At 36.0% G+C, this 14,003-nt stretch overlaps 2 protein-coding genes across 2 annotated transcripts; both read left to right on the top strand.

Moving 5' to 3' along the window:
- The first annotated feature begins 1,388 nt into the window (after window positions 1-1,388).
- On the top strand, window positions 1,389-3,337 carry LOC134877567 (protein PET100 homolog, mitochondrial). Its single transcript, XM_063903127.1, has 4 exons — window positions 1,389-1,546; window positions 1,713-1,799; window positions 1,941-1,973; window positions 2,329-3,337. Exons 1-4 carry the CDS (start codon window positions 1,520-1,522, stop codon window positions 2,416-2,418), a joined length of 237 nt encoding a protein of 78 aa, XP_063759197.1. The 5' UTR covers window positions 1,389-1,519; the 3' UTR covers window positions 2,419-3,337.
- A 782-nt stretch (window positions 3,338-4,119) lies between these two features.
- stxbp2 (syntaxin binding protein 2) lies at window positions 4,120-13,883 on the top strand. The gene is given in 20 exon segments (XM_063903076.1): window positions 4,120-4,222; window positions 6,047-6,096; window positions 6,187-6,268; window positions 6,682-6,758; window positions 6,857-6,932; window positions 7,137-7,220; window positions 7,223-7,239; window positions 7,565-7,713; window positions 7,798-7,882; window positions 8,620-8,750; window positions 8,836-8,943; window positions 9,324-9,381; window positions 9,490-9,555; window positions 9,989-10,069; window positions 11,399-11,540; window positions 11,680-11,786; window positions 11,869-11,967; window positions 12,051-12,136; window positions 12,879-13,039; window positions 13,146-13,883. Coding segments are annotated over 20 exon segments (1,776 nt in total). The 5' UTR covers window positions 4,120-4,185; the 3' UTR covers window positions 13,226-13,883.
- Window positions 13,884-14,003: the final 120 nt, after the last annotated feature.

Raw genomic sequence — 14,003 nt, 5'->3', positions numbered from 1 at the left:
AGCATTGGATAAATGATATCTGTGCAGCAGGATAACTGGAAAACAACTCTAGTATATTTCCCTTATATCCTTATTTCCCTTATATCCTTTGCATGATACCTTCATCCATTCCAAAGAGTTGGAAGAGAAAGTAAATGTGTTTTAGAAAAATGTCCTGTATTTATTTTATAATTAACTATATAGGTCACTATTATCTCACTCACAAGACGATATGCTTGTTAATTCCTTGATGCTCTACAACATTTTTTCTCAAAAAAACTGAGAAGAGCTACTATACGGCTCTTTGGCCGTAATTATTGCACATCTTACCTAAAATGCACAAAAACAATGCTAGCTAAAAAATAATAATGGTTCCCAGCGCCCCTCAGTGGACAGACATTTCTAGAACGTATTTTTAAAATGTTTTTGTTATATATCCCACCCTAAAAAGCCCATCGCACAGGAGCTTAATGAGTTAATAGTTTTTGGCGGTGTAATTTAGAATTTATCATTAATATTACCTCCAGAATCTGTTCCAAAGTGGCATGGACGCAAAAGTGGCATAGCAGGTTACAAAAAGGCATGCAATAACACAGAATAAGCTAACATATTAATAGAAAAGCACACATTAGTTGTTCAAGAATACATTAGGTAAGTAAGTACACATCCATGGCAAAAAAAGAAATAGAGTAGCAACTTCAGAACTTAGTGACATATGTAATGTAAGGTGTTGAGACATTACACAACATTATGATTGATGATGTGATTATTGGACAGTATTTCAAGCAAAGTGTCTGTATTGCACATTGCCGTTTATTGCACAAGACCTCAACAGTCGGTATTGTGTGGGGGTCTACCAGAACTAACAGTGGTTTAGGGTACAAAACTATATTGACCAATATCAAAATAAAATGTTCCTCTTCAAAAGAACCGCAAACTGGGTGAACAGGTTCTGCATTATTTGTCCCTTATTTTTTAAGTGGCAGTAAAGAAAAAAACGTAGATAAGTTGAAGACCGAGCAGGACCAAAGCAAACTCCACAGGATAGGCAATCACTTGACTATGTACAGTTGTACATGCTGTAATTAACCAGAACATCTTAACCTATAGAATGGACTGCAACAGGTATTAATATATATATTAAAAAAAGAGAGTTGATGTCGGGAATAGGAAATACTCAGTTTCACATAAGGGAATTTGCAATGGAAGAAATGTTTGTCCAGTTAATTTTTTGCCAAGCTACTGACCCACACTCTAGTAGAGAGGTTTTGCCCCATGTCATTGGTAATATCAAAACAAAAAGAAGAAGAAATCCGGAAAGTATTCATTCTGTAAAAAACAGTTTTAAGAGCAACCAGAGAGAGATTGTTTAGTTAATTTTATTTCTTCCACAATTTATTATTCTATACTCCAATCCAGAGGGTGGCGATATAGTTTCCAAAGAAAAGTAAACGAAGAACACGAAACCCGGATGTTGTGTGAAGGTCTTGGGCGAGTTTAGATAACATTTTGCTCTTGTGTGCCTGGTATCGATTTGAAAATGGGTGTTAAAATAGAAGTGTTTAGAGTAAGTATCAAATGTTTTAATATTTCTTTATTTTAAGATTTCAAATCTCACAAATTGGCCCAGGTTTCGGTTTCCAAGCTAGCTAGTCATTGTCATTAGGCTAAGTGTGATCATGTTGTAACGTTAACAGTTTCACTCACTGGCCTGTCCTTTTGTTTTTGGGCAGATGATGCTGTATATATCCTTTCCCGTGACCATGTTCTGGATCTCAAATCAAGCAGAGTATTTTGAAGAGTACATAGTTAAGAGGAAGGTAGGTGATGCTAATTTTTGTTTCTGTTTTAAAAATAAAAATAAATCATGCTTATTATCAGTCAACTCAATGAGGCATATTAATAACACATGTGTCTTTCTACATTGTATCTGTACTACCCTGGCATCTTTTGGTATCCAGAGAGAGATCTTCCCACCTGATGAGAAAATGCACGTAAGTATAATGCACAGAATTCCTAGCTTTATAAAGTGCATGGCATGACATGTTACATTCTTCTCAGTACACCCTGTTTTTTTTTAGCTATTAAGTCTATAATATAATTTCCTTAATATCATATTAAAACAAACCGGTTAAAACAACTACAGATCAAAACAAGATCTCTTCCTTGTGATGCTAGAGATAGACTTATTGTAAACAACATCAATAATGAGTATCAGTAATTTATTTGTGTTTGCATGGTGCCCTAAGTTGATTTTTTAAAAACATTTTCTTAAGTTTTTACATCTGATCAGAACTACTACTGTACAACACAATATTGATGAAAATGATTGTGCTGTATTTTTTTCAGAGGAAAGAGTTGCAGGACTTCAAAGAGCGAATGCGTGTTCGTAAGGAGCAGCGAATATTGAAACAGATGTCTATGGAGTCTGAGAATTGAGGAAAATGTGTTGAAGAAGTGTAAATAACCCCCAGTACCACCAATGGAGGATTATCTGCCAGTATTTTCTGGGCAAAAGAAAACTGGTCGAACTGGAGTAAGAACGAGAGTCTAAGGGAATATTTGATGAATTAACACACCACAAATGTGTGCGGAAGAATTGCTTTGGCCCAATATGCCTGTTTAATTTACATTTTGAATTCCTGATCAATCAAGGTTGTTTTGATTTCAGTGTAATAAAATAATTATTTTTGAGATATATCCAGTTGAATCTAATGTAATTATAATAACTTATTTTATGAGGTGCAAAGCATAATAGGTGTATTTAACCTCTTTGTTTTTTTTAAGAGTTTTAACGTCTTACAACATGGTACCACTGTGGATGAAATTAGGCCCTTTTGATATTGATACAACAGAAATAGAACTTAATACCAAAGTCTCAAACAAATATCCATGAGATGATTCGAATGCACAATCACAAATCATAAAGTAACATACTGCATATATATATTTACCCTGTTCATAATAATATCAATTTGTCAGCAATAACTGCCTTTTGCCTATATAATGAAGTATGGGTATATTTAGCTTTATGTTCTTGCTTGTCTTATTTGAGAATTAAATTCACCTTAAGTAAAAGGTGACTCGCAGGCTGCAACAGGATTATTATGTGATGGATCTATCATTTTCTGCATTCATTGGAGGTGAAAAACAATTGGCTGCACTACTTACTATTTAGTTGTCAGTTCTGTGAGACCTTACTTTTTAAAAAACCTGTTTATCCAGGTTGTAAAAGTTGATTGACCAACTAGGTCTGTCTATTTGATTTGTGGGAAAGACATAGGCATTGAATATGTGTTTACTTCTTGTTAACGTGTCACTTTAATGCTGGATTTCATTAAAATTGTTTTTATTGCAACACGTTTTGATTCACTTATTGGATATGGCCACATCTGTAACCTCAGGTTAAAGTGTAGAGTATTGTAACTCCTTCTACAGCACACACAACATTAATGTGTTAGTATGAACTTCCCTAACTCAAAATGCCTTGACTTCTGTAATAAAATGAAATACTGATTGTAATATTCCCAATAATTAATGGTAATGTAAACTATTACCGTATACAAAAACAATTAACAGCATGCACTGTATACTATTATAAGAGCATGTCAGCATCTGTTTTAATTCATAAGTGGTCAGATAGGGCTTTGAGATAATGATCGAGCTATTGATTGTCCGACCTATGTGTTCAACTATACCTAAAGTTATGATGTATCTTTCCTAAGGCTCATCACATGATACCCTTAAATGTATTTCCCAATGAAAAGTGGTCAGGTGGATTATTTCAATCAGTGCAAGGCATTGGCAAGAACGTGCCGTTTATTGTAATGGCTCTATTATAGCATTTTATGTTATGATTCTCTGAACCAATTCATCTCTCCGATGAATACGTGTTGATATTGTAATGTTCTTAATCCACCCCTAAGAAAACTTGTTATTTTGACTTCTAGTTACAGTAAATCTTTAGGAAAAAAACGCAGGCTTAAATAAATTAGAATTAGAAACATGATCATTTTTCCAACCGTAAGATTACAACCATACTATTGTGAATAGTGCATGAGATGTGACCATGCAATAGTCGTATCATACAAAAGGGGGCAATATTTCGCTGTCAAAGCTTTGCGCTAGATCCGATATATATATATATATATATAACAACAAGGAAGTGACCGACCGACCAGCCAGCAGCAGCAGACTGCTGTCAAGATGGCACCGAGTGGGCTGAAAGCGGTAGTAGGAGAAAGTAAGTTACACATTCGTTTTATCCCTGTCTGTTTTAAGAAGTTTGTTCAAATTAAAATCATTACAAAGTGAATTTACACGTTCACCTATGAGCTGGATTAGATGACGCTCAACTTTCGGCACATACACTGCTGGAGACGATGGCCACCAAACGGTTTCTTCCTGTTCCTGTCCCAATGAATTGTGCACCTTACTTTGGTTGATAATGAAATCGCTTTCCAAGTTATTGTGATACATTGTTATTGTTGTTTTGCATATATTGGTATCAATGTTTGCTGACGGGAAAGGGTTGTTGTTGGTGTTGTTGCGATGTTTGGCGAATGTAAAAAGAGTCGTTGCGTCAGTGACTGGAAATGTTGTGACAGTCAAAGTTATAGGCTAACGTAAGCTAGCTCATTTAAAGGGAGGTCGCATGACTTCACTTCAACAAATCAACACTTGTGTTCTACAGTTAATATCCATCAATAATGTGTTAAAGTCATTTGTATTTAAATATTGAATCGTCAGGTCAGGTGTCTTGCTTTTGTTAACAAATAGCTATTGTTTGAATCAGAAACTGGTTTTATTGCCAAGTAGGTTAACACATACGAGAAATTGGCCTTTGTGTGCAACGTCTATAATAGAAAAGTAAATAAATAATACATTGTGTATTCAGAAGTATCTATCTGTTCTTAACTTATCGTCTAAATGTGAAAACATCCGTCTTTCAGAACTAATACAATATTCATGTGTTTTTAGGCAATACATATAACCCTGAGTTTGCAAATGATTCAGATATCAGACCAAAAATGATTGGAACTGTTACCTAATTTATTTAAGTATTGTTTTACAGGCGAGAGAATTTGGGACATTGATGTTGCTTAAAGGCTGTCTTCTTTAAGTTGGAAAAGCCCTGGCTAAAAGTTGTGATCTTTTCCAGTTCCTTGTGTAGAAATAGATTGGCCATTGCAAGAAAGGAAGTTTGTCGTCGATTGGGCCTTAAATAAGTAACTGAAAGGACAATTTGTCAAGATTATCATAAGAACCATCAAAAGATTTTAGCTTTGCTAACCATTGTTTAAAGGGAAGGGTTTAACACCAAATGTGGCCTGCGTTAAGGAGTCTCTGCTTTGTTAATATTGAGGAAGTTGAGAAATGACCTGTTATCACATTGATGTAGTTCTTCATTGTATTGCCTCTTCAAACACTGTCTTCCTTATGTGCACTAATAAAAGGAGAACAGTTATGCTTAAGAAGTAAGCCAACGAATACTGGTGAGGTGATGATGGCCTAAACAATTGCCAAACTAAATATAATTGGCTTTGTAAAATAGTCCCTCTTCCCTTTTACCCTGAAGGTTGAGGTTTTATTTTCTGGCATTTTGGGCAAGGTGGCTAACCTCCACAATAAAACACTGCAGGAAAACCTCAGTTTTGCAGTTTGTTTCACCAGTTGGTATACACCACAGTTTTTAAATTGATATAATCTGATCCTTATGAAATATAATCTCAAAAGAATAATACAGTTAACCAGCACCCATCCTGCTGAGCAGGTAAACAAAAGAGCTAAATATTATTTTTTTTCAACTGGCTTACGACAAACAGCTGACCTACAAAAACAAGACATCAAATCTTTTTTTATTTGCGACATTTTAGCAAAAGGTTAAATGCCAATCTATGGTGCTATGTAACTTCACTTTTACTAAATGCATTGCCCAGTATTGTCGTATTGGAGTCATTGATACATTTCATACACTTGTTACCTGTTTCACCTAACATTTTTGTGTGGGGCAAGAAATTGTTGATGCTCTATAATCATAAATAAATGCATTTCTTCTCTTCTACAGAAATCCTGAATGGGGTTATCAAAAGTGTCAAGAAGGATGGAGAATGGAAGGTGACAATTGTCCAATAAGAATGAAATAGTCCCTAGATTTTTATTACAAAAACTGAATTTATAACCCCTGGATATCTCTTGCTTCTTCAGGTTCTTATTGTGGATCACATGAGCATGCGTATTCTATCCTCTTGCTGCAAGATGTCTGACATTTTGGCAGAGGGGGTTACCAGTAAGTATGCAGATGATAATTAATGTAATATAAGTTTAATACATGCAACTTCAAACTAAAAATAAATAGATATCAGTTCCTTTTTTCAGCTGTTGCTTTTAAGCATCATCAAACTGCTGTCAGCAATGGAAGAATATGTACAGATGTCCGGAGTAAAAGGATCAAAATTAAGGAGATTCAGTCCTTACAAAGCCATTTTATTTACATAAACTCAATAAATAATATTCTATATTTGCACGTTTTTACCATCTTTATGAAACAAGAACCTCATGAAATTACGCCCTTCTCAGAGTTCCACACTCATTATATGTCACCATACATTATGATGATCATGTGTTTGTTGCCGTTACATATTAATAAGTTATATTGTTGAGACTGAAGTCCTGAAAGATGCACTGTTTTCTCTTTTTCAGTTGTGGAGGACATCAATAAACGAAGGGAGCCCATTTCTAGTCTGGAGGCTATTTATTTGATTTCACCTGTGGAGAAGGTTAGCTGTAGCTTTCTATCTCAGAGATCGATCTGCAATGTTCTGTTGTCACTGTGGGTTTTTTGATCTTTTTAAACAACATTTATTTTCAATTACAGTCAGTCCGTGCTCTCATTAACGACTTCAAAGATGCCGCCTTTACTTACAAAGCCGCACACATCTTCTTCACTGATAGTAAGATCATCTGTATGTGTGTCTGTGTTTGTACACTGTACTGTGCATATTTGCATTTAAATTAAATGGCATTTAAACTTATAGGAAACAACTTTTTTTAAATGCACTCTTCAAAAAATGTAAAAGGTTATGTATGAATGTAACATTTTTCTTATTACCAACATTTGTTTGCCATTTCTAATTTACTTATGTTTGCGTGCATAGATTGTCCGGATGGTCTCTTTGCTGAGATTGGGAGATCTAGAGTCGCCAAAGTCGTCAAGACTTTAAAAGAGATTAATGTTGCTTTCTGCCGTATGAGTCTCAGGTAAGAATCTCCTTTTTTACTTTAACCTACCTGGTTATTTTATCCTTACTGTCCTTTTCCACTTTTGTTTTAGCAATTTTGTGGTGTGATGATTGGTGCTGTGCAGCCGGCACGGTTTATCAGAGTTTTTTCACTTTAACTGCTGCCTACTGAGGCTGTTAATGAAAGAGTCCAGACTAAAATGCTCCCCTAGAGCTCTCCGTGAATTACAATATTGACACCTTTCACAATTTACCAAGTAATTTTGTCATTGTTAATGTACACATATGAATAATGCAGTTATGGTTACATTCAAGGCAAACCTCATCCCCTCTCTCCCTTGCAGGTCTTCTCTCTGGATGATCCAACCTCCATGTACTCCTTCTATAGTTTCAAGCCAAGTGAAGACAAAGGAAAAATGATGGAAATTCTGGCAGAGCAGATTGCAACCCTGTGTGACACACTTAAGGAGTACCCTGCAATCCGTTACCGCAAGTATGAAAGCCCTGCATAGAAGTATACTGAAATTCCTTTTCCTCTGAATTTGTTCATTCAGGTGTATACTTTCCTATCTCTAAGGGGACCGGAGGAGAATGCGAGGCTGGCTGAAGAGGTCTACCAGCGCCTTATTGCTCACAAAGCAGACAACCCAACCATGGGAGAGGTTAGGGAGTACTAAGAGCACCATGCGCAACAATTATGGGCCCTAATGTCAGGGTTCCTGCATGTCCTTTCGAAATATTTTAAAGACAATTAAAAATGAACTTGTAATACAAAAAAACATCTGGTAACATTTGTTTAAAACAAATGCAACATCAAGTAGATCTGGACAGTGTAAACTTGTGTGGAAAATTGATCATGAATGTATTTCTGTTTGGTATTAGCAAGTCTTTAATATAGCTCGCCTTTAGCAGTAGGGACCCTGACTGTATTGATTTGATTGTATTCTTAATTTGTATACCGCTTTTTCCTGCTAAATCAATTTTTCAGTGTTAGAGAATACATTTCTGTTGGGATTCTTCTGCTCTTCACTGTCACAGGTTGTGGACGTTCTGTGGTTTCTGAGTTTTATTTCCTGTTGAGTCTTTTTCTCATGCTTTGCTGGACTCCTCTTCTTTTCTGTCTTTCATAGCTGACATTTCCTTGCTCCTGAGATGGGTCTTAACAGGCATGTATTACTGTTCTCTTTTTTCCCTGCATGCATCTGAAGAGCTTCCATGTTGGGCTGTCTTACTCTTAATTCTGTACTTGACTAGTTTGCTGAAACACTTCCTCATCCTGCATCAGACTGTGATATCAAAACGTTTATTTATAAAGAATTATAAGACTTTCACTGCATGACATATTTCTCAGTATATTAAATATTTGCTTGGTGTAAAATCCTATATTTATTGTTTTTAGGGTGCAGACAAGGCGCGATCCCAGCTACTGATTGTCGATCGTGGCTTTGATCCCATCTCACCCATTCTACATGAGTTGACCTTCCAGGCAATGGCGTATGACTTGCTAGACATTAAACAGGACATCTACAGGTGAGTGGACATCTTATATATTGTATGCATCATATTCAATTTCTCCAAAGTTAATTCTGTTTCACTTTCTTATTTATTTTTGAAGTTATCAGACAACTGGCATTGGGGATTCAAATAACAGAGAAGTGTTATTGGACGAAGATGATGAGCTCTGGGTCCAGCTCAAACATATGCACATTGCTGACGTCACTAAGTAAGTGTGTTACAACTAGATGAGAATATCTTCACACATTTTGGTTTCACTTTAACCTTTCCCAACATGTTCTGGTCATTGCTTTTTCTTGTTTCTATGTTGCAACCTCAGAACACACACTTTGCTTTATGTGCACTCGAAATAACTTAGCAATTTGATATGATACTTAGCCATTAAATAAGTTACATTGTAGCATCATATTTTGTAATTAAGTACTTATTTAATCTGTGATCATATTAAATCTCTTTGTTAGTGCGCAGGAATAAAGTAAACGCATATTGTTAAGTGGCATGATCATACCTTACATTTTCCCTTTTCAAACTGATCTTTATAATATGTCCAAACACAAAAGTCTCAAAACTCAAAACTCTTTGTTGCAGGAAAGTGACAGAGCTTCTTCGCTCCTTTTGTGAGAGCAAGAGAATGTGCACTGATAATGTGAGTGTGCTGTACTCATTTTATGTTTAATTAATGTGACCGATGTTCATAATATAGGACATTACTTTTAGGTTCTAATGGGTTTTGTTAACATTTTGTCAATTTCAGTCCAACATAAAAGATCTCTCTCAGATGTTGAAGAAGATGCCACAGTACCAAAAGGAACTGAGCATGGTCAGTGTGACAAAGATAAACCAGCCCCTCAGTGTTATTGTCTGATTATATTTATTTTTGTATTGTAAAGCAGGTACACCCTACATTTTCCAATTTTAGGAATATTTGATCATTGAGTTATTTTCCTCCTTAAACATTATTTTGAACATATTTTTTTTACAAGACTTTTCTGACAGTATATTTAGAAGTTTGTTTGAACAAGTCTTTATTTACAACTAAATTATACACACTTGTAGTTCATTGGCCTTTACTTTGAATGTCCATCATGATATTAATCGTGCAAATTGCTCCAAAAAGTTTCCATCTCATATCCGAGTTGTCTGTCTTGCCTGTAGCTTAGCAGTATTTTTATTTGTTTTGTAAATCACATGATTTTTGTTTTAACTGCAAATTATTTCCTGAATAAATAACCACAACTTATTTTCATTCACAGTACTCTACTCACTTGCACCTTGCCGAAGCTTGTATGAAAAAATTCAAGGCGTCTATTGATAAGCTTTGTGAAGTGGAACAGGTTGGTACTCTTGAAGTGTGAAAGTGAAATGAATGATCTTTTGGAAAGTTACATTTATTTTGTTTCACTTACACTCTTAGAGGTCCAGTTCATTTTAATCCACATTTGTATGGCGATACAAAGGTGAAGTTACAGTTCCGTCCTGTACATTTACTCAGTGATATAAATAAAAACATGATAACTATCACTTGATCCCTGAAGAGAAAAGCACCCATAGATTCCCCTTTAACTTGCTATTCTTGGAATGAGCCTGTTCATGCTCATGCATTGTTGGATAAACATCCTTTCAGTCTGTTCTTTTTTAGAATTACTCTGTCTCACTCACTTAGCATGATACGGGACCTCTACAGATGGGATATTTATTTATAGCTCCACTGATCTGACATTTTAATAGAGAATCGTAAAATCACATGAGAAGCTTGGGAATGGACATCCATATATCAACAGAAATGTAAAGGAAGCTGTTATGTCATAACTGAGTGGAAAGGCCTTTAATGGCACGTGATATATGTACTGCTTGGCATCGGGAAATCCTTTCATCCACATGACACTGAGATAAGGCCAAGGTTCAAACCATCACCATACCTGTGTGGTTTTTATGAGCCACACATGCTTTGTCTCCCTGATGGGGTGTAAAAATGGGGCTGTGCCACATTTAGTCCAGTATTAAATGAGTTGCATGCACACAGGAAATGTCAATCTAAGCATGGTTGTGGCATTTTGAAATGCAAGTGTTTATGGTGCCTTTTAAATGAGTCTATCACTGCACTAATGGATTGACATCATCATGTCAGAGAGCTGCCTCATTAATCCAAAAGGTATGTTTTGGCTCAAAGATTGACGGTGTGATCCAAACAGCAATGGCTCTCGGTCACCTGTCGTTGTTTTAGTGCTGTACATTGTTTGGGCAAACCAATATATATGTATGTGCGTAACGTTATGAACTAAACCATGTGATGTATTTTTATGTGCTCTTGTAGCCACTTTCTAGTTTCATTTGCTCACAAAAAGATGTTGCTTGGCTTTTAGTCTTTGTCAAAATTCATCATAAAGCTTAACAAGAGTTTTTACGAAACTCATTAACGGGAAATCCCAGAGTTGTATGTATTTATTAACTCCCATTCTAGGATAGATTCAAAGTCAACTGCTTCTGTTCATTGACTATTTAAAAATACATTATGAGACTATTGTTATACAGCGCAGTTTACAGCATATGTACCAACAGTTTAAGTCAGCTGCCCTGTGAGTCGTCTGTCAGCTGATTTTAAGTTGTAACTGTTATTCGAGTTTCCAGTTGAAGTGTAGTAACCACCATGTTGTTATTCACAGGACTTGGCAATGGGAGCAAATGCAGAAGGGGAACCTCTAAAGGATGCCATGAAGAGCATTGTTCCTGTGCTCCTCAACAATGAAATTGAGGCCTATGACAAAATCCGCATCATACTGCTCTACATATTCCACAAGAAAAAAGGTGCGCCCTTTTCCAAACCTTTTCTGTTTGGAGCAATTTAGCATTTGTAACCATTAATTAGAAGCTTTAACACTACCATAAGCTTTGATAATAGTTGTAAAGCAGATAATTCAGAGTTATCATTGCCTCCATCATTTAGGCATTGGGGAGGAGAACCTTGCCAAGCTCATCCAGCATGCCAACATACAGGCTGACAGCAACATCATCACCAACCTGCAGAACCTGGGCTGTAACCTTATAGCTGGGGTGAATTTTTTCACAAGTGTGGTTATATTCTCAAACATAATTTTTCGTCAGTATTTGTTACAAATGTCGTGTTGTCTGTTAGGGCCGCAATGCTGGGAAAACACTGCCAGAACGGAAGGAGCGCACAGAGAGCACGTACCAGCTCTCTAGATGGACACCCATCATAAAAGACGTCATGGAGGTAGTTAAGCAACAATTGGGTTCCTGATGTTGCTGACGGAGTTTACCTCTGCGTTTTACACTGTGTGTTTTTCTCGATTGCAGAATGTCATAGACGACAAGCTGGACAGAAAGCAGTGGCCATTCCTTTCTGACCCCGCTCCCATCAACACAACTCAGACTGCAGTCAGGTGGGTGCTGGAAACAGAAAAGAAATATCTGAATATATTATCATCAAATATGAACTGAACATTATTACTTTATGACAGTTTTATAAACAATTGGTCAATAAGTAATAATTTAAAGATATTGAAACATGACAGCTAGAGATAAAATCTGATTTGACTTTTTCTTTGTTTTCCAAAGAAAGTATTGCATTTTTAAAAAATCACAAATTATTAACTGGGGTAAAGAGAAGGTTTTTGTCAGATAAAAGCTTTTATGCCTGTAAATGAGTTGGAGTCAGGCTTGTGTCAAAGTGAGCTGAAAAAGTGAAATGGATAAAGTTGTGCTTTGACTGCTCTATAATCCCCCAGGGAATTCCTGTCATGGTTATGTTGCTTATACAAACCACTCTAATGGACCTGGGTTCAGTCATAATCTGTATAATGCACCATGCTTATGCCCTTCCTTTCTAGCAAAGTGCAGAATTAAAACTGAGTAGTCATTAATATTAACACTAGTACGTACTCTTGAATGGCTATTTTGGGCTGGCTGCAGAACCAGACATAGCAGTTGGTAAAGAGGTTACATAATGACACACATTAACAGAGATTGTGTGTAAAGCCCTTCTCTGTTTATGACAGACTGAGAAAAGTTGGGAATTCTCTCTCAAATGTTTTCATTTATTTTTAAATGATCTAATGCTATTAGGGTTGCTTTATTGGAAATGGATGATTGTTGATCAAAATTGTTGTTTTGATTCTTTTACAGCAGTGCACGTTTTGGACACTGGCACAAAAATAAATCTCCAACAGAATATCGCACTGGCCCTCGGCTGATTATATTTGTGATTGGTGGAGTGTCACAGTCGGAGATGCGCTCTGCCTATGAAGTCACTCGGGCCACTGATGGGAAATGGGAAGTGCTAATTGGTGAGAATCAATCTTGAAAAAAAAGGCCATCATTTTATAACCAAAGAATTCAACTTTCAAGAGGTTTGACCTTTTTTAAGTATTAATATCACTTTCTCCTTGACAGGGTCTTCTCACATCCTGACTCCAACAAGCTTCCTTAATGACCTGAAGAGTCTGGACCAAGTTCCTAATCCCGATAGTTAGATAGTTCACCTGAAACAGGTAAAATACACTGGAATAAGGGTTTAGTCCTGCATTTGAGAGGCTGGTTGCTTGCCTTCTGTTGCTGCATCTTCCACGTCTGATGTGAAACATGGGGAGGAATCTTAGATGTAGCCATGGAAGGAAACATTTGTGATTCTTTGTTTTGTTTTAGAAAGATACTTTTATTAGTTTGTTGTAAATGGGGTTCCCTATGCTACTGTGATTTAAAATTATATAAAATATTTAACGAAATAGAATTAATGTTTTGATTATTTAACTATTGTGAGTGAAATTCCTATTTTTGTTACAACAATCTATGATTTCCTGTAATTTGTGTAAAAAAGATTGCATCACTCCCACAAAACACGACCATCTCACACCAAGAATCCATTCTTATGTAGATACATTTTGACTTGACTATATAAGTCTGTAGAAGTATGTATCGTATATTCAGTGGCAAGTGTGAAGTGCATTCTTTTCCCTCTCTAGGTACCTGTTTCCCCCTGTCAGTTAATCTCAGAGTATATTATCTCCACTGCTGTTGTATGAAGGCTTGGATGTTTACCATATTCTTTAATGTATTACTGGGAGCAAGTGTGATGGCTGTTTGTTTCTTTGTTGTTGAAAAATGAGTAATAAAAGATGCATGATACATTAACTTTAAGTTGTCTTGTGTGAAGTGGTCTAGAAGACTTTTAATCTGCATAACATTTGTTTTACCTTTTTCACAAAATATTCTCAACGTATGTTCCATTTGATCAATCCCCAAATCAGTAAA

The sequence above is a fragment of the Eleginops maclovinus genome, chromosome 16 (assembly GCF_036324505.1).
Source record: "Eleginops maclovinus isolate JMC-PN-2008 ecotype Puerto Natales chromosome 16, JC_Emac_rtc_rv5, whole genome shotgun sequence".
Lineage (NCBI taxonomy): Eukaryota > Metazoa > Chordata > Actinopteri > Perciformes > Eleginopidae > Eleginops > Eleginops maclovinus.
This window is presented reverse-complemented; position numbering and strand designations above follow the sequence as displayed.

Excerpts from the sequence above, each read along its gene's own strand:
- LOC134877567 (XM_063903127.1), top strand. The coding sequence starts at position 1,520 with ATGGGTGTTAAAATAGAAGTGTTTAGA. Across the intron at positions 1,547-1,712 it reads TTAAAATAGAAGTGTTTAGA|ATGATGCTGTATATATCCTT; the intron begins GTAAGTATCAAA and ends GTTTTTGGGCAG. Across the intron at positions 1,974-2,328 it reads CACCTGATGAGAAAATGCAC|AGGAAAGAGTTGCAGGACTT; the intron begins GTAAGTATAATG and ends TATTTTTTTCAG.